Source organism: Salmo trutta, chromosome 11, assembly GCF_901001165.1.
Source record: "Salmo trutta chromosome 11, fSalTru1.1, whole genome shotgun sequence".
Classification (NCBI taxonomy): Eukaryota; Metazoa; Chordata; class Actinopteri; order Salmoniformes; family Salmonidae; genus Salmo; species Salmo trutta.
In genome coordinates this window covers 3,978,125-3,995,155 of record NC_042967.1, presented here as the reverse complement: position 1 = coordinate 3,995,155, position 17,031 = coordinate 3,978,125, and the positions used below count along the sequence as shown (strand labels likewise).

Sequence of the window (17,031 nt, the reverse complement as noted above, 5' to 3'; positions counted from 1 at the left end):
ATGCACATTCATTTACATAAATCACCGCACGGACCCCATCGGGTTCATGTGCGTAGACATGCACGAACACACACAATTTGACACCTGTACACACTGATAAACATGCCCATGCACACACTCAGAGACAAACAGAGAAACAGACATGCATGAATACATGACTTCACAACTGGAACATCATTCATTAACTAGCCTGACATTTTAACACCCACAGTTAAAACCATAACGGCATTCAGAAAGACAAACAAATGAAACACATGCCACACTGACTAAAGCCTTACACACTTTGACCAATCGATGTACACAATTGTCAACATCGTTGTAATAAAACACACAGTGCCTTCAAAACGTATTCACACCCCTTGACTTTTTCCGCATTTTGTTGTGTTATAGCCTTCATTTGAAATGTATTAAATTGAGATTTTTGTCACTGGCCTACACACAATATCCCGTTATATCAAAGTGGAATTATGTTTTTGGAAGTTTTTACAAACTAATGAAAAGCTGAAACGTCTTTAGTCAAAAAGTATTCAACCCCTTTGTTATGTCAAGCCTAAATAAGTTCAGGAGTAAAAATGTGCTTCAAAAGTCACATAATAAGTTATTAATTACACTTTGAATGGTGTATCAATGCACCCAGTCACTACAAAGATAGAGTACCACTCTCCACATTTTCAAGCATAGTGGTAGCTGAATCATGTTATGGGTATTCTTGTAATTGTTAAGGAATAGGGAGTTTTTCAGTATAAAAAAGAAACGGATTGGAGCTAAGCACAGGCAAAATCCTAGAGGAAAACCATGATCATTCTGCTTTCGACCAGACACTGGGAGATGAATGAACCTTTAAGCAGGACAATAACTTAAAACACAAGCCAAATATACACTGGTGTTGCTTACCAAGACGACATTGAATGTTCCTGAGTGGCCTAGTGACAGTTTGACTTCAATCGTCTTGAAAGTCTATGGCAAGACTTGAAAATGTCTGTCTTACAATTTTCAACAACCAACTTGACAGAGCTTCAAGAATTTAAAGTACAATGTACAAATATTGCGTGCAAAGCGCTTAGAGACTGCCGAAGATGCTTCTACTATGTATTGACTCAGGGGTGTGAATACTTATGTACATTTGATATTTCTGTATTTCATTTTCAATAAATTTGCAAAAATGCAACATTTTCATTTTGTCATTATGTGGTAATGTGTGAATATGGGCAAGTTTTTTTGTTGTTAATCCATTTTGAATAATTTTTTCTGTAAATCAAGGGGTATGAATACTTTCTGAAGGCACTGTGTATGTTTAATGAGTGTATGCACAAAACAAACGTTTGCACAACCGTTGTGACTAAAATACACCCAGAAGGTAATGGGCAATGGTTGTGAATGCGTTGTGAATGCGTTGTGTGGAACGTTTTGTAAACAAATAATATTGTCAAATGAGATTTCTCAATTTCTAATCCCTTCTGTCCTGTGTCCTCATATACCCATGAAACACTTAATTTGTGTTTGTGTATTGCTCATTCCTTTGAAATATACTTGGAACAAAACATGGATTTATGCGATATTAATTGGATGTTGTTGGAGATGTGAGAAGGAACATTTGGCCCACTTATCTTTCTTTAAAACCCTGGCTAATGACGTGTTACCAAGCGATGTTCTTAATTATCGTAAACATTGAGATGAATTGAGGATATGGCATCTTATTGAGAATGTTTGCGTTGGCGGTAGAATGTTTCGAAATAGATTCACACACACACACACACACACACACACACACACAAACACACACAGACACACACCATACTTGACCCAAAGGCCTTCCTTTCCCTAACCCCTGAACCCCACCAAACCCCCACCCCCCACCCACTCACTTTCATCATCGTCGTCCGAATCCGCCCCTTCTTGCCTTTCCTCCCGGTCCTCTTCGATGGGTTTCCTCTCCTTCTCCTTATTCTCTCCGTCCGTCTCCCCTCCATTGCTCAATCCGAAATCTGGTTCCTTCAGGATCTTCTTCTCCCGGGGCGGGGGCGGGGTCATGGGAAAGTCGTGGAAGCGCGGGAAGAAGTCGGAGATCTGCGGGATAGGCATTATGGGCCCGGGGCACACGTTGATGGCAAAGTGCTCCTGCATGGAGATCTTGACAGGGGAGGGCGGAGGGAGAGATCTGGGAGCAGAGGAGGCAGCACGAGAAGGTGCGGGGGAGGATGGGGTGGAGGAGGAGGGAGGGATGGAGAGATGGGAGGTGGAAGAGTTGGGTGGGGGGGCGAAGTGGGAGTGGGGCGGAGGAGGTTTCGATACGCTCATGTGGACCGCCGGATGGGACTGTGGGTAGGCGTGTGTGTGTGTGTGGGTAGGTAGGTAGGTAGGTAGGTAGGTAGGTAGGTAGGTAGGTGTGTGTGTGTGTGTGTGTGTGTGTGTGTGTGTGTGTGTGTGTGTGTGTGTGTGTGTGTGTGTGTGTGTGTGTGTGTGTGTGTGTGTGTGTGTGTTGTGGGGGGGTGGAGATGGAGATGAGATGAAGAGAGAGAAATAGAGAGGGAGATATGAATGAGAAGGGAGGAAAGGAAGGGGGAGAAACAGGGCGATAGTGTCACTCCCTTTATCGAGTATATCTCACTTCCTGGTTCTTTTGCTGTACTTAGTCCCTCTCTCTCCTACTGTTCATAATGCTCTTCTTCAAGTACCTGAGCTGATGTAAGCTACTCCCAATATCTCAATAGTCTTTCATGTCAAAACATTGCGCTACTATGTCAGATCTCCGAATATATATTAATGTTTGACAGTGTATCATTCTACTCTCTCCATTTAATGTTATTTATACCTCCACTGTACAAGTTAATCCCTGCATCTCTCTCTCTCTCTTTCTCCCTCTACATCTCTCCCTACTCTTTCTTTTGCTTTCTCTCTGCATCTCTTTCTCAGTAAGGATATACATGCCTTCACGATCCAAGATGGCAGCATGTCAAGTCGTTTGTCTGTGACTAGTAGATTTTAACCTACTAAAAACCTAATCCACAATTTCCTTGTTGTGTAGTGCAAACTATTTAGTTTTGCTCGTGTAAAGATCACGTGTCTCCCACAACTTGGATACATACTTTTTTTTCTCGCTATTTGCACTTCTTTACTTGAAGTTTACCAAAGTAACCCTATATCTGGCTGGCCTGGGTTCTATCCTCAGCTTTCTCTCCACGGAGTGTCTCGTCCAAGCTGCTCCTCTTCACTCTCCTCCTGGCTGTCAGAGGCAGCTCAATAATCCCCAACCCGTTCTCTCAATCGACCCCCACACTCAATCACCTCACACACGCACAGACTCACACATACACACAGTCCCTCTCTCCCCTTACCTTTCCTTGGCCTCTATTTCTTACATCTCGCAGAGAAAATGTCAATTTTCGTGGTATTTCTTTATGCACTGACTTTACTGAACTCTGGAGAAAACGAACAGTGTCGCTGGGTGAGTATATCTGACAGTGTACTGTACTCTCCCGTCCATTAGACATTTTGTCTGCGGGAACTCGCTCTTTTTCACTCGGTCCACTCGTCCAAGTGCCGATGCATTTGTGGCATGATGTGAACAGTACGAACTTGTGTCACTACAAAAGTCGAATGGTTTTAAATGACTGTTTTGTATTGTCTGGAAACTCACTTGTAGAATTCGCTTGCAGTAGGTCTCTTAAAAAAGTGACGCCGTGTAAGGTTATTAAACAGAGGTGCCAAGTTATTCTTATTTTGTTGACATCAGGAAACGTGCAACCTAACCCTGGCCCTGATATGCAATGTCTCCAACCTCCCTTTGATTTGAAATCTATCATTTTTCATTTAAATGTACGCAGCCTGTTGTCAAAAATTGATGGGGTTAGGATTTGGGCTAAATCAACGGATGCTGATGTAATTGTGTTTTCGGGAAAACCTGGCTCAGCAAGTCTGTTCTTGATAATGATATTTGTATAAATGGTTACAATGTGTATCGCACTGATCGAGTTAAGAAAAGTGGGGGTGTGGCTATATATGTAAAGACTAAATTCCTTGTAAATGTGGCAAAGTCTGAAACTATTTGTAAGCAGTTGGAATTTCTTGCTTTGAATCTTGAGGTTTCAAAGGGTCTATAACTATGATTGGCTGTTATAGACCCCCCTCTGCTCTTGGTGATGCATTTTCTTCTCTGATGAACCTTATGTCTAAACTTCTTTACAGTGAAATTATCTTGATTAGTGATCTCAACTGGTGTTGGTTAAAGCCGGTGTCTGATGATTTAAAAATGTTTTGTAATTCTATGAATCTCACCCAGTTGATTAACTCACCCACTCGCCCAAATCTCAAATGCCCAGAGACATCTACTCTGACTGATTTGATATTGACAAATGTTCCACATAAATATTCTGCGGTTGGTGTTTTTTTGTAGTGATTTAAGTTACCATTGTGCTGTTGTTGCTGTTAGAAACACTAAGGTTCCTAAAACAAACCCACGCTTTATTCGTTAGAGAAATTTTAAGAGTTTTAATGAGCAGGCTTTCTTTCATGATTTGTTATTGACTGGAGAAAGATTGAGCTTGCTCCAGGAAATTCTTTCATGATGTTTTTTTTCAAATAGTTAACAAACATGCCCCATTCCGCAGGTTCGGGGTTAAAGGGCGGAATAATCCATGGTTTTCTTCTGAGCTGTCTTGTATTATTCATAAACGTAATCTAGCCTGGGCTAAAGCAAGGAAATCATGTTCTGATGCTGATTGGCTTCTTTTTAGGCAGTTACGAAACAAGTGTTCTGTTCTTCTCAGGAAGGCCAAGTCCGAATTTGTTATGTCTGTTACCACTGATAACCTGAATGACTCTAAAAAGTTTTGGAAGGCTATTAAGACTATGTCTGGTAACAGTAATGCTAATGAATTACCATCATGTGTACTGAATGACTCTGTTGCTGTATATGACAAAACTGAAATGCTGAATTGTTTCAATGAGCTGGTCAAACATTTAGCTTTTTGCCATTCTCAGTGCAGGCAGGGGCGAAAATCTGATATCAACTTTGGAGGGGACAATTACATGAAATTTTCTCAAGAGCAATTCCTGAGGGGGACACCAAAAGTAGTGCTGTAACACATAGCCTACATTGTAATATGGTAAATGTATATTGAGGAACCAAAGAAATAAGGTGTTTGCCGTACTCCTAACTACCGGTACCCAAAACTACACAACTAATCACAACAGCAATACCATTGCCTTTAACAAATCTTAGTTCAGTCACCAGTTTAAGTTGAGAGTGGGGGTATCCATGGAATTTTCCAATTATGTTCCTATTTTACAAGTCAAAAAAATGGAGAACCTTTCATAATGTTGCCAAACAAAGACTCAACAAACTTACCTGAGACTCCCTGTCTCTGCCAGTCTGTCCCTGCATATCTGTCCCCAACTCTGCTGTCTGTGTGCCATCTGTTGCCTGCTCTGCCTAATGACATCATTGTGAAACATTTCCATTAGAATTTCATTTCTTTCTTATGAACATTTTATCAACTAGTCTTTGAGATATTAGGCTACTAGGGTTCTTACTATGCGTTTTGGTGTATTGAAAAATACTCTGATGTCCGTCTTTTATTTTTCTGTAATTTTTCTACCTGGCTGGCTGGCTACACACACACACACAGTGTGTAGGTTATTTACAGTAGGAGATGGGCTTCTATCATCTTCTATCATTCTATTTGGGCTTCGATCTAAAAGGTAGCTAGCAAATGTGAAACGGATTAAAATGACAAGAGTTGACAGCTGTATGAGTTCACCATTTACACAACATATGCTGCAACCTTTTGTACTTTTAATAGTTTGTTTCATATTGGCTGGCTTCCAACAATAGCTGAATTTGCAAAGCTAGCGAGCACCAATTCAGTTTCAGTGGTGTTTGCTATAATCTTTGCTACCCGGGTTAAATAAAGGTGAAATAAAATAAATAAATAAAAGTTCCCTTGCGACAATTTAGCTTTTGCAACGAGACCATTAAATATATTTAAGACAATGGTAGAAGAGAGTGTAGTTCTGTTCAGTTTGGACTTCAATTTATCGCTAACCTTATCACAGGGACTTTGAAGCACTAACTTACATCATCTGCATGCTGATCTTGGAATAAATTGACGATAGCAAAGATTCCATCTTTGACAACGCCACATAAACGGAATAGGTACTAGCTAGCTTAATAGTTAATATTTGCGTGCTAGCTCTGCATATTCAGCTAGTGTGTGTGTGCGATTGACTAGATTAACCTCACGTCAGTTACGTTCATTGAGTGCCTTTCAGACAGTAGATACGACCCCTCTGTTACCTTGCCAACTAAGGAACTGGCAGTGGATCAAACCATTGTGAGGCAAAGGGTGGGGGGGTCGCAATCTTTTGAAACTTAAAAACGCGCTATTAAGTGTCTATAATCAGCACAATTGCTTTCATTGCGTATTATTAATATTATTTAAATTACATAGTTATGTTTCAGTGATATATTGGGGGGGACAAATCATATTTTTCCCAGGATGGGGGGGTCGTGTGTCCCCCGTCCCCCCCGGGATTTCCGCCCCTGAGTGCAGGAGGTACATAAAGCGCTGGAATCCTTAGATCAGAGAAAGCCTGCAGGTCCTGATCTTCTTGATCCCTGCTTTTTAAATCTGGCAGCTGATTTCATAGCTGAACCACTTACGTATCTGTTCTGTTTAACCCTGGAATGTAAGGAAATTCCAAAGATATGGAAATCAGCATTTGTCCTGCCACTTTTAAAAGGGGGAGATCCAACTCTTTTAAATAATTATAGGCCAATCTCAAAGCTAAATACTTGAAACCCTTGTGAGTGAACAGCTAAAAGAGTTATTAAATACTAACTCTATTTTCTCAATGTACCAATCGGGCTTCAGGAAGAAGCATAGCACAATTACAGCAGCCATGAAGGTTTTAAATGATATCACTGAAGCCCTTGACAAAAAACAGCACTGTGTCTCACTTTTTATTGATCTCTCTAAGGCTTTTGATACAGTTGATCATGCTATACTGAGGCAGAGATTGTCGAGCGTAGGTCTTTCGGAGCATGCAGTTGCATGGTTTGCTAACTATCTGTCTGATAGAACTCAGTGCACTCAATTTGATGGGCTTATGTCTGTTAAATTGTCTGTTTGTAATAGTCTGCCCCAGGGCTCTGTACTTGGTCCCTTTTTATTCACTATTTATATAAATAATTTAGACAAAAATGTGTAAAATGCGCAACTTCACTTTTATGCGGATGATACTGTTATTTTCTGTTGTGCCTCATCTCTCACAAAAGCTTTCCAGAACTTGGAAACTGCTTTTTATACTGTTCAACATACCTTGTGTCAATTGATGCTTATCCTCAATACTGACAAAACTAAACTAATTGTGTTTTCTAAAGCAAGAAATAGACCTCTGAACCTTTCACCTATTACTACCTGTCAGGGCAATGAGATTGAGACTGTAACCTCATATAAATATCTTGGAATTTTAATTGATGATGGCCTCTCTTTTACATTGCATATTCAAGAACTTACTATTTTTTTTAACCTGAAGTTGGGATTTTATTTTAGGAATAAGGCCTGTTTTTCTTTTGAAGCCAGAAGGAGGCTAGTATCAGCCACATTTATGCCTTTACTAGACTATGGGGGATATTTTATATAGGAATGTTTCCGCTCAGTGTTTGAGATCAATTGACACCCTTTACCATGGAGCTTTGAGATTTATTTTAAACTGCAAAACCCTTACGCACCACTGCACTTTGTATACCAGGGTTGGCTGGCCTTCTCTTGTCACTCGTAGGCTCAGTCACTGATATACTTTAATTTACAAAGCCATTTTGGGTTTATTACCATTTTATTTGGGCATTTTTATTGTTCAGAAATGTGGTGGGTACACTCTTCGTTCGCAGGACTTTATCCTGCTAACTGTTCCAAATGTTTGAACTGACTTTGGTAAAAGGGCTTTTATGTACTCTGCACCATCGGCTTGGAACGCCTTACAAAATACTTTTAAACTGAAAGAACTTGTCCCGATTGGTGTTTTTAAATCATTGATGAAGGATTTTGGGGCTGATTCCCTGACCAGTCAATGTTTTTAATTTGCTATTTTATAGTTATGTTATACTCTTGTGAATTCTATGGTTCTTCACAAGATTACCTGTAGTTTTTCATGTTGTCTGTCTGTAATTGTGTAATGACTTGGTGCTGCCTATCTTGGCCAGGGCACTCTTGAAAAAGAGATTTCTTAATCTCAATGAGCCCTTCCCGGTTAAATAAAGGTTAAATAAACACAAATAAAATAGGTTTGTCTCTCTAGCTCAATCTGTTCAGCTGTCTCTCTTGCACTCTTTCCACTTCTCTCTCCCCATCTCTCTCTAGCACTCCGCCTTGTCCTCAATGTTTACGTAACAGTACTTGAAGTGTTATTCTCCAGTCTAGACGATGGCTGTCACCTATAAAATGAACAATCGTCTTCTAAATAAAGATCAATGATAAACTGTAATAGAAATGGTAATCCTCCCATTATTTACTGAGGACATTTAATTATAGTACCTCTCCTTTCATTGTCCTGGTGCAAATTGTAATTGCTGAAAGACTACACTACTGGCTATTGAAATCCGTACAAAACATTGCTATAAATGTTGGTGTGTACTTAGCCTACATGCACACGCACAATGTGATACACAGGCTACGTTTAGACAGGCAGCCCAATTCAGATGGATTGTTTCACTATTTGGTCTTTCGACCGATCAGATCAACTCTTAAAAAGATCTGATGTGAAAAGTTCTGATGTGATTGGTCAAAAGATCAATTAGTGAAACAATTCATGGGCTACCTGTCTCAACGCAGCCGCACACACCACAGGAGGTTGGTGGCACCTTAATTGGGGAGAACAGGCTCGTGGTAATGACTGGAGCGGAATCAGTGGAATGGTATCAAATACATCATCATATGGTTTCCAGGTGTTTGATGCCATTCCATTCGCTCCGTTCCAGACGTTATTATGAGCCGTTCTCCATTCAGCAGCCTCATAATAATGTCTGGAACGGAGCAAATGGAATGGCATCAAACACCTGGAAACCATATGATGATGTATTTGATACCATTCCACTCATTCCGCTCCGGCCATTACCACGAGTCCCTCCTCCCCAATAAAGGTGCCACCAACCTCCTGTCCTCAAGACACACACACTCCCTCAAGACGCACACGCAGAGACACACAAATGAGCAGACACACAGACAGATCACAAACCATTTGTTTTCGCTTCAAATTAAGCTAGCGCCAGAATGCAATCCAGAATCGTTCATCAATGCAAGAAACGGTTCAATAAAAAGCCCACGTTTTACCACAACAACACCTCTCTGTCTTTCCTTAGGAAACCCAAACTCCTACGCACAGGCTTAAGCATACCTGTGCCCTCTCGCATGCACCCACTCTTAAATGAATTATGCACACCCACTCTGACTCAGTCAGAACTGCACAGAGGGAAAAAACTGCGACTTACAGCGTCTTGAGGATACACACGCACTTACTCTTTCACAGACGCACACCGACCGCCAGACACACACAAGCTCTCACCAAGTCAGACTTAACGCACAGACGTCGCCTAAACTCAAACTGTCTGACTTACAGCTTCTTCAGCATTCCCACGCACACTCACTCGTTCACACATGTACACACAGACACCCTCACTCATTCACACTCGTACAAACAGACACACTCACTCGTTCACACACGTACACACAGACACCCTCACTCATTCACACTCGTACACACAGACACCCTCACTCGTTCACACACGTACACACAGACACACTCATTCACTCACACGTGCACACACAGACACAGTCATTCATACACACATGTACACATAGACACACTCATTCACTCACACATGTACACACAGACACTCATTAATTCACACAAGCAGTCGGAGACAGACAGACAGACAGAGAGACAGGCGGAGACACAGAGACACATACCCAGTGACAGTCTTCATCTGTTCCAGCGCTCCATCTTGTCTTCTCACACGTCCTCTGTCTCTTCTTTCACACACTGAGGAGGAAGCAGAGCTGCTTTGACTCAATATATCCTTCCCCACTCTCTCTCTCTCTCTCTCTCTCTCTCTCTCTCTCCCGTGATCTCCCTCTCCTCCCCTGTCCCTCCCGTTCACTTGGTCGTGACGTTTCTAGTTCAATTCTCTCCCCGTTGGTTGTGCGCGCACACCATGGACATCGTACTGTCACTCAGTGGCTCCGCAGTGAGGGGATTTAACTAAACAGAGAGAGGGAGCGGGGGAAAGAGGGGCAAAGGGGGAGAGAGAGAGAGAGAGAGAGCGAGAGAGAGAGAGAGAGGGAGAGCGAGAGAGAGAGAGAGAGGGAGAGCGAGAGATTGAAATTTCATTGCCCCTTGCTGACACGTTTCAATATAATAATAATAATAATTATTATTATTATTAGGCGGGTGTTTATATTTGTCCTGGGTGTATGTTTCCTGCATATCCCCAACTCCCCCTGAGACACCAGCAGGGAGTGGGGTCAGGCCAGGGTCACCATCATACAGCGCCTCTGGAGCAATTAGGGTGAAGTGCCTTGCTTAAGGGCACATCGACAGATTTTTCACCTTGTCGGGCTCCAGTATTTGCACCAGCTGCCTTTTAAGTTGCTGGCCCAACACTCTAACCTCGAGGCTACCTGACACGTTTCAACCCATCGCAGCCATCCATACAGGCAATGAATTGGGATTGACCAGTGTCAGGGACGCTTCAACAGTTAATCATATCCCTTAGAGAGAGAGAGAGAGAGAGAGAGAGAGAGAGAGAGAGAGAGAGAGAAATTCCACTGCTCTTTGCTGGCACATTCTGATAGAAAATTTCAAGCAATAAATAAGGTAAGAGTTCATCCAAAACAATGGAAACGCCCCCGTGGTGGGTAGAGCCAGAATCCCCCCCATTGCTGGCCATCACAATTAGCCTAAATTTAGGCTACTGTTTATATGTGTATTTCACACTATGTTGGGGTAGAAATCTGAGTATAATGCTGTATGGATGTCAACCCCAATACATGTTCATGTCATCATCACCAATCATCTGCATTACACTTAAAAACTACTTCGACTACCACCAACAATTTCTACAGTACATGGACAGCTACGCCCCTAGCTTATGCAAACGGGAGTTAGCATTTAGCAGAAATGTTTTCTAAACCCGAAAGGGCAACTTCTAAATATTATGTAGTGAAAACAGCCAAATACATCCAAATCTGATTTTTTGTAGCCACATTGTGGGCCTGTTAGAACACATAAATCATGACGATTTGACGACTACCCATTTTGTTAGATCAGCTTCTTTGCATGGGCGCCAATGATGGCATCCTTGTTCTATCCACCATTATCTGTGTTCCATGAATCTCTTAATGCTCCATACAGTCAATGAATTTGGATGAATCGGTATCAGGGATACTTCAAAAGTTAAGAGAGAGAGAGAGAGAGAGAGAGAGAGAGAGATGAGGGGGAGAATGAGCTACAGGGAAATTGAAAGAGAATAAGAAAGAGAAGGAGAAATTGAGAGGCATAAAGAAGTCATAAGGAGAATACACTTCAAATGATCTGAGTCATATACAGTACGTGGGTAAAGAAAAGAAATAACGAAGATGGAGCTACAGCAGTACAAGGGCAAAAACACTTTCTATATGATAGATAATAGAAAGTGCTCTTTGATACTTTCACACGACAGGCTGGATGAAGTGAGAACGGTATGAGCAATAATGACGTATTGCCCGGATTATATAACACCAGGAGACACATTTATTTGTCTAGATAGATAAATGTCTCCCTTTTCGTGTTTCATGTGATGAGAAAAACATGGTTAGCCAATCAATGGAATGCATGGTCAAATTGAGAGAGAAGATTGGTTACGTGCTTTATTTGGTTAAGCTTTATACAGATTTTTTTGTGGTGGACTGTTTACTCGGGTATCTACTTTAAAATCACTTCACAACATGTTCATTACGTGGTTATTATGCATAGCTATTAATTGATATTATTGTTTGGTTGGGATTCATTGAAAGAAGCACTGTTATATCGCGTACCATTTGATACCAGGTTACCAACGGGGTTGGATTCTACGAGGCGAATACCATAGTATAGTCCCCATTCTTCTAACGCTGTTTCTTAGCAGTTGGAAATAGGACTCGAACATCAAGCCATGACCATAACATTTTCATCCAATCACAATGCCCGAGTCCTGCTGGTCCTCTAGTAGCGAGACAAGACGACAGGCTCATGTTATCTCGGAGTGCTATATAATTTCACAACTAGAGCCACCCGTCACTGGAGTTTATATATGACAGACTGCCTTCACACAGCCTGGTGGGCAGACGACTGCCTCGCCGCCTTGGGCTCCCTGCTGTCAGAGTGCTGGGCGTCACCAGAGAATGTTATCTTTTTCCACGACCGCACACCGCTCCGAGTCTGCTTCGAGTCTCGACCCTCTTCACATGACCGCCAGCCAGGAGATGTACACTCTGAGCTGTATGCCCTCTCGACACGTCTCGGGTCATGGGTGAAAGGCGGCAGAGTCATGGAGCTCGCTGTTATTAATGTTTTATGTCGAGGAAGGGAGGGAGGGAGGGAGGGAGGGAGGGGGAGAGAGAGAGAGAGAGAGAGAGAGAGAGAGAGAGAGAGAGCGAGAGAGAGCGAGAGAGGGGTTTGAGGTAGAGTGATGTGTGGTGTTTTATGATCCGTGGAGTTTGTCCTTTTGACCTGAGGGTGAGGTGGACACAGACAGGACTAGATGTACGGAACACACTGATTACATTTCAGTTATGAATTTCCTTTGGGGCTTTATGAAAATCCCCCGGAATAGCTTGGGGATTCCATGAGAGGTTGGCAGTGTTGCAGGTAAGATGCAACCCCACTGACCAACAGCTTTTAGGGGGTATGCAATTTAAAAAAAAAAAACATGTATTTCACATTTATTTAACCAGGTAAGCCAGTTGAGAACAAGTTCTCATTTACAACTGCGACCTGGCCAAGATAAAGCAAAGCAGTTCGACACAAACAACAACACAGAGTTGCACATGGAATAAACAAACATACAGTCAATAATACAATAGAGAAAAAAAGTCTATATACAATGTGTGCAAATGAGGTAAGATAAGGGAGATAAGACAATAAATAGGCCATAGTGGCGAAATAATTACAATTTAGCAATTAACACTGGAGTGATAGATGTGCAGAAGATGAATGTGCAAGTAGAGATACTGGGGTGCAAAGAAGCAAAAAAATGTATAACAGTATGGGGATGAGGTAGTTGGATTAGAGAAAGCGAGATGGATGGGGATTCCAGGAGACCAGTTACCCAAACCATTAACCTTGGAGACCCTCGGTACTCCTGCCCCAGATACCCCCAGATACCCCCAGATACACACTTTCTGACACTTACAGTAGATATCAGTCCTGCGATCTGATTCTCTATAGGCTATTTCTCCCCGAAGTGTTCACTTCCATACTCCCCTTGTGGTTTTAAAAGCATTGGAATGGTGCCAGTATTAGCAAGAGAGAGATTACATCCCATATCTTAAAGCAGTCGATTTTTCGTAAATCCACGAGGGGCAGGAGAGGTAGAGAATAAGGGATATTCATTATAATACTATGCAAGCCTTAATGCTGGAGTCTGTGGAATGACCTCCAGGGCTGTATCACTCCCACTAGTAGCAGCTAGGCTCAAATCGCTAGCCATTCAATAGATACAGTCCATTAACTAAGAAAGCTTATGGCAATTTCAGGAGGTCACTAGATGAAGCCCCCTAATTCAAGAATGACACAACTGCCATTTTGGCTCCAAAGATCCACAGTCGAACGGTGCCGTGGGTGACTGTGGGTAAGAATTTAAAAGAAGAGGAGAGTTGTGTCCAGTCTGGATTGACGCCAGCCTCCATTTGACAAAGACCTACACGGACCACATAGATTTGTCTCTCTCCCTATGGTCAGTGCAATGGATCAAATGTAATCAATGGTGCTTGAGGAATGAACTCTGGAGAATGGCTGGCGCTGGGTATCGATCGCTCCCGCAGGGTAAACATGAGGTACCAGGTTGATATTTTAGACAGTGGTCTGGTGCGGTTCATGAGGATATTACAGTTTTTCTCCATTGCTAAAACACTAAAACCCATTGGCTGAACAAAGTTCTCAGTTGCCTGGACTCATTTAGCTAATTATGCAGTCTGTTGTTAATACCTTAAACCATTTCACATGGTAAAACACAATTTGCAGATCTCACTTAGACTTTTCAGCAAAACTCTAAACACATTCTCATTCTCAAAACACATTCTGCACTCTAATGCACATGTCATCCATACTGGTAAACACAAGTGGCAACAATCAAATACAGATAGAGAACACATGTCATTGACTGAACACAACCACCCAAAATTGATTTAACCTGTTTCAAATGATGCTACACAACCAAAATAAGCAAGTTCAGAGAGCAAACAGGTTGTTGAAGGTGGGAAGGAGAAAGTCTGAGAATGGATAGAAGAAACAATGTGAGAGGACGAGGACGAGTGTGTATGCGAGGTGGGCGACGAGGAGGAAGAGGAGGAGGAGGGCAAGAAAGAGGAAGAGGAGGACGAAGAGGAAGACAAAGAGTGGAAATATCTGATGAAATTCGAGCAACAGTTATAGACCATGTTCTTGTCGATGGACTGACAATGAGGGAAGCAGGACTTAGAGTGCAACCCAATTTGAGCCGATTTTCTGTGTCCACCATAGTGAGGACACTCAGAGAAGAGAACAGGTACAGTATACTACTGTATTTTTGTAATTGCAAATTTACTGTACTACACTATATGCAGCTGTTTCAATCGACATTTGTAAAGTTACAATTTTTCTCGATTGTTTACACACATTTTCTGAAAGTATGCCTCATATTCTCAGAACTCTACACACAAATCAAAAAACACACACAATGGGCAAAACCCCTCAATTTTCCAGCAAAATGAAAACTTTACATTCAAAACAATGTTATTTCTTATCAAAATGGTCTTTTGTTTTCAAATGACACACACAAACCATCATATGAATAGACATTTATAAGAACCAGTTGAACACTGATGTGCTCAATGTAAACCACTATGATGAATGGAAAACACTTCTTCTCCATTCATCATAATGACTTAGGCCTTTTTTTGGTTCAGTGTTGCCATTACTACAGACAGTACATACATAAGTGTGTTGTAAAATATTTGAGAATATTGTTTTTATACTCAGAACACACAAATACACGGTAACAAATATATGTTATTTTTCCCACAAAAACAATGTACACAGTGTACATCCCATTCCCAACCAACACAAAGTTGCACATACAGTGGTCGACATACAAAACAGAAGAATTTAATGTATACAGTTACAGTAAAAAAAAAAAAATTAAACTATGCTGCATCCTTTGTTCTGTTGCGGTCTGGCCACAGCACCTCATCCACATCACAAGCAATGTTTTCCCTGGCCAAGCAGCGGGGGAAATATCGCCTAGCATGGCGATTCCAGCCATGAAAAGCATCAGCTGCTATATCGTCACATGCGTCTTCCATAGCTTGGAGAAGAGGTCTGTGGAGTTCGGTCATACACTTTCCATCTCCAGGCAGAAAAAAATTCCTCAATAGGATTGAGGAATGGAGAATATGGAGGGGAAATAAACAACTAAAAAGCGTTGGGTGGGCAGTGAACCAGTTACGAACCAGAGCAGCCCTGTGGAAACTTACGTTGTCCCAAATGACAACGTACCTGAGCTGCTCTGGGCCGTCTACCTGATCTGGTGGAATGAGCGTGTTGTGTAGGGTGTCCAGGAATGTGATCAGATGGGCGGTGTTGTAGGGGCCAAGGGTAGCGTGGTGATGGATGACGCCGTGGTGGGTAATCGCTGCACACATTGTGATGTTCCCTCCGCGCTGGCCAGGGACTTGAACAATGGCACGCTGGCCGATGATATTCCTTCCCCTCTTTCGTCTTTTTGTGAGGTTGAATCCAACCTCATCAATGAAGATGAACTGGTGCTCCACTGCAGCCACCTCTAGCTCAAGGACTCTCTGCAACACACATGACAATATCAGAAATAGACATGGAGTGGTCACTATTGTGAAGCACAATCATTATGATTACAATACTGAAATATGTATCATTTACACAGTGTTGAGAGTATGCATCAATTGTGGGATTGTATAGGACTCACTTGCACATAGTTATATCGCAATTCTTTGACTCTTTCTGAATTGCGTTCAAATGGCACCCTGTAGACCTGCTTCATCCTGAGATTATTTCTGCGCAAGACACGGTCCAGTGTTGATAAGCTTACCCTATCAATATTTTGAAATATCTCATTGTTTTCTATTAGTTTTCTTTGTATTTGCCGTAATGTTATGCCGTTATTTTCTAGGACCATGATCATGATTTCAGTTTCCTGTTCAGGAGACAGAACACGTTCCCGACCACCTTGTGATGGTAATCTTTCAGTTCTGCCAAACAAATAGTAAAATACTGTAAATACAAAGTAGGAATACATTTCCCAAATACTTGAAACATACTTTATTTTTACAGTCCTACAGAACAGTCCACAGGCAATACTGTACTACTGTACTCATTGAGTACTGTATTGATATGCAGTACTGCAATTTTCTAGTGAGAGTAGATTTCTTACCTATTCTCATTTCGGAATGTCCGGATGATGGATGCTACAGTGTACCTGCTCAAATTTGGCTGTACTCTTTGCCCAGCCTCCCTCATTGTTAGACCATGGTTGACCACAGGATCAACCAAAGTGGCTCGGATCTCATCAGAGATTACGGTCCTTGGCCTTCCTCGTCCTTGTCCTCGTCCTTGTCCTCGTCCTTGTCCTCGTCCTCGTCCTCGTCCTTGTCCTCCCCGTCCTCCTCCTCTTACTCTCACTCCTCTGGCTCTGCCTCTGTTTCCAATGTTGGCATCCATTGCTCCAAAACAGAAGAGCTCACCTGTTGCCCTTTTATGCTAAAGCTCTGATTGCTAATTGTAAAA

General features: G+C 42.0%; 1 protein-coding gene across 2 annotated transcripts in view; it reads right to left on the bottom strand.

Moving 5' to 3' along the window:
• LOC115202106 (double C2-like domain-containing protein beta) overlaps positions 1 to 10,154 on the bottom strand; it is a 45,457-nt gene extending 35,303 nt beyond the window's left edge. The window contains exons 1-2 of one of the 2 annotated variants that reach the window (XM_029765995.1): positions 9,966 to 10,154; positions 1,866 to 2,316 (exon numbers count right to left, since the gene is read on the bottom strand). In XM_029765995.1, the coding sequence (XP_029621855.1) occupies positions 1,866 to 2,298 (433 nt within the window). In that variant the 5' untranslated portion in view covers positions 2,299 to 2,316; positions 9,966 to 10,154. The remainder of the gene's footprint in view (positions 1 to 1,865; positions 2,317 to 9,965) is intronic. The other variant, XM_029765994.1, reaches the window with a different exon arrangement.
• Between the last annotated feature and the right edge of the window lie 6,877 nt (positions 10,155 to 17,031).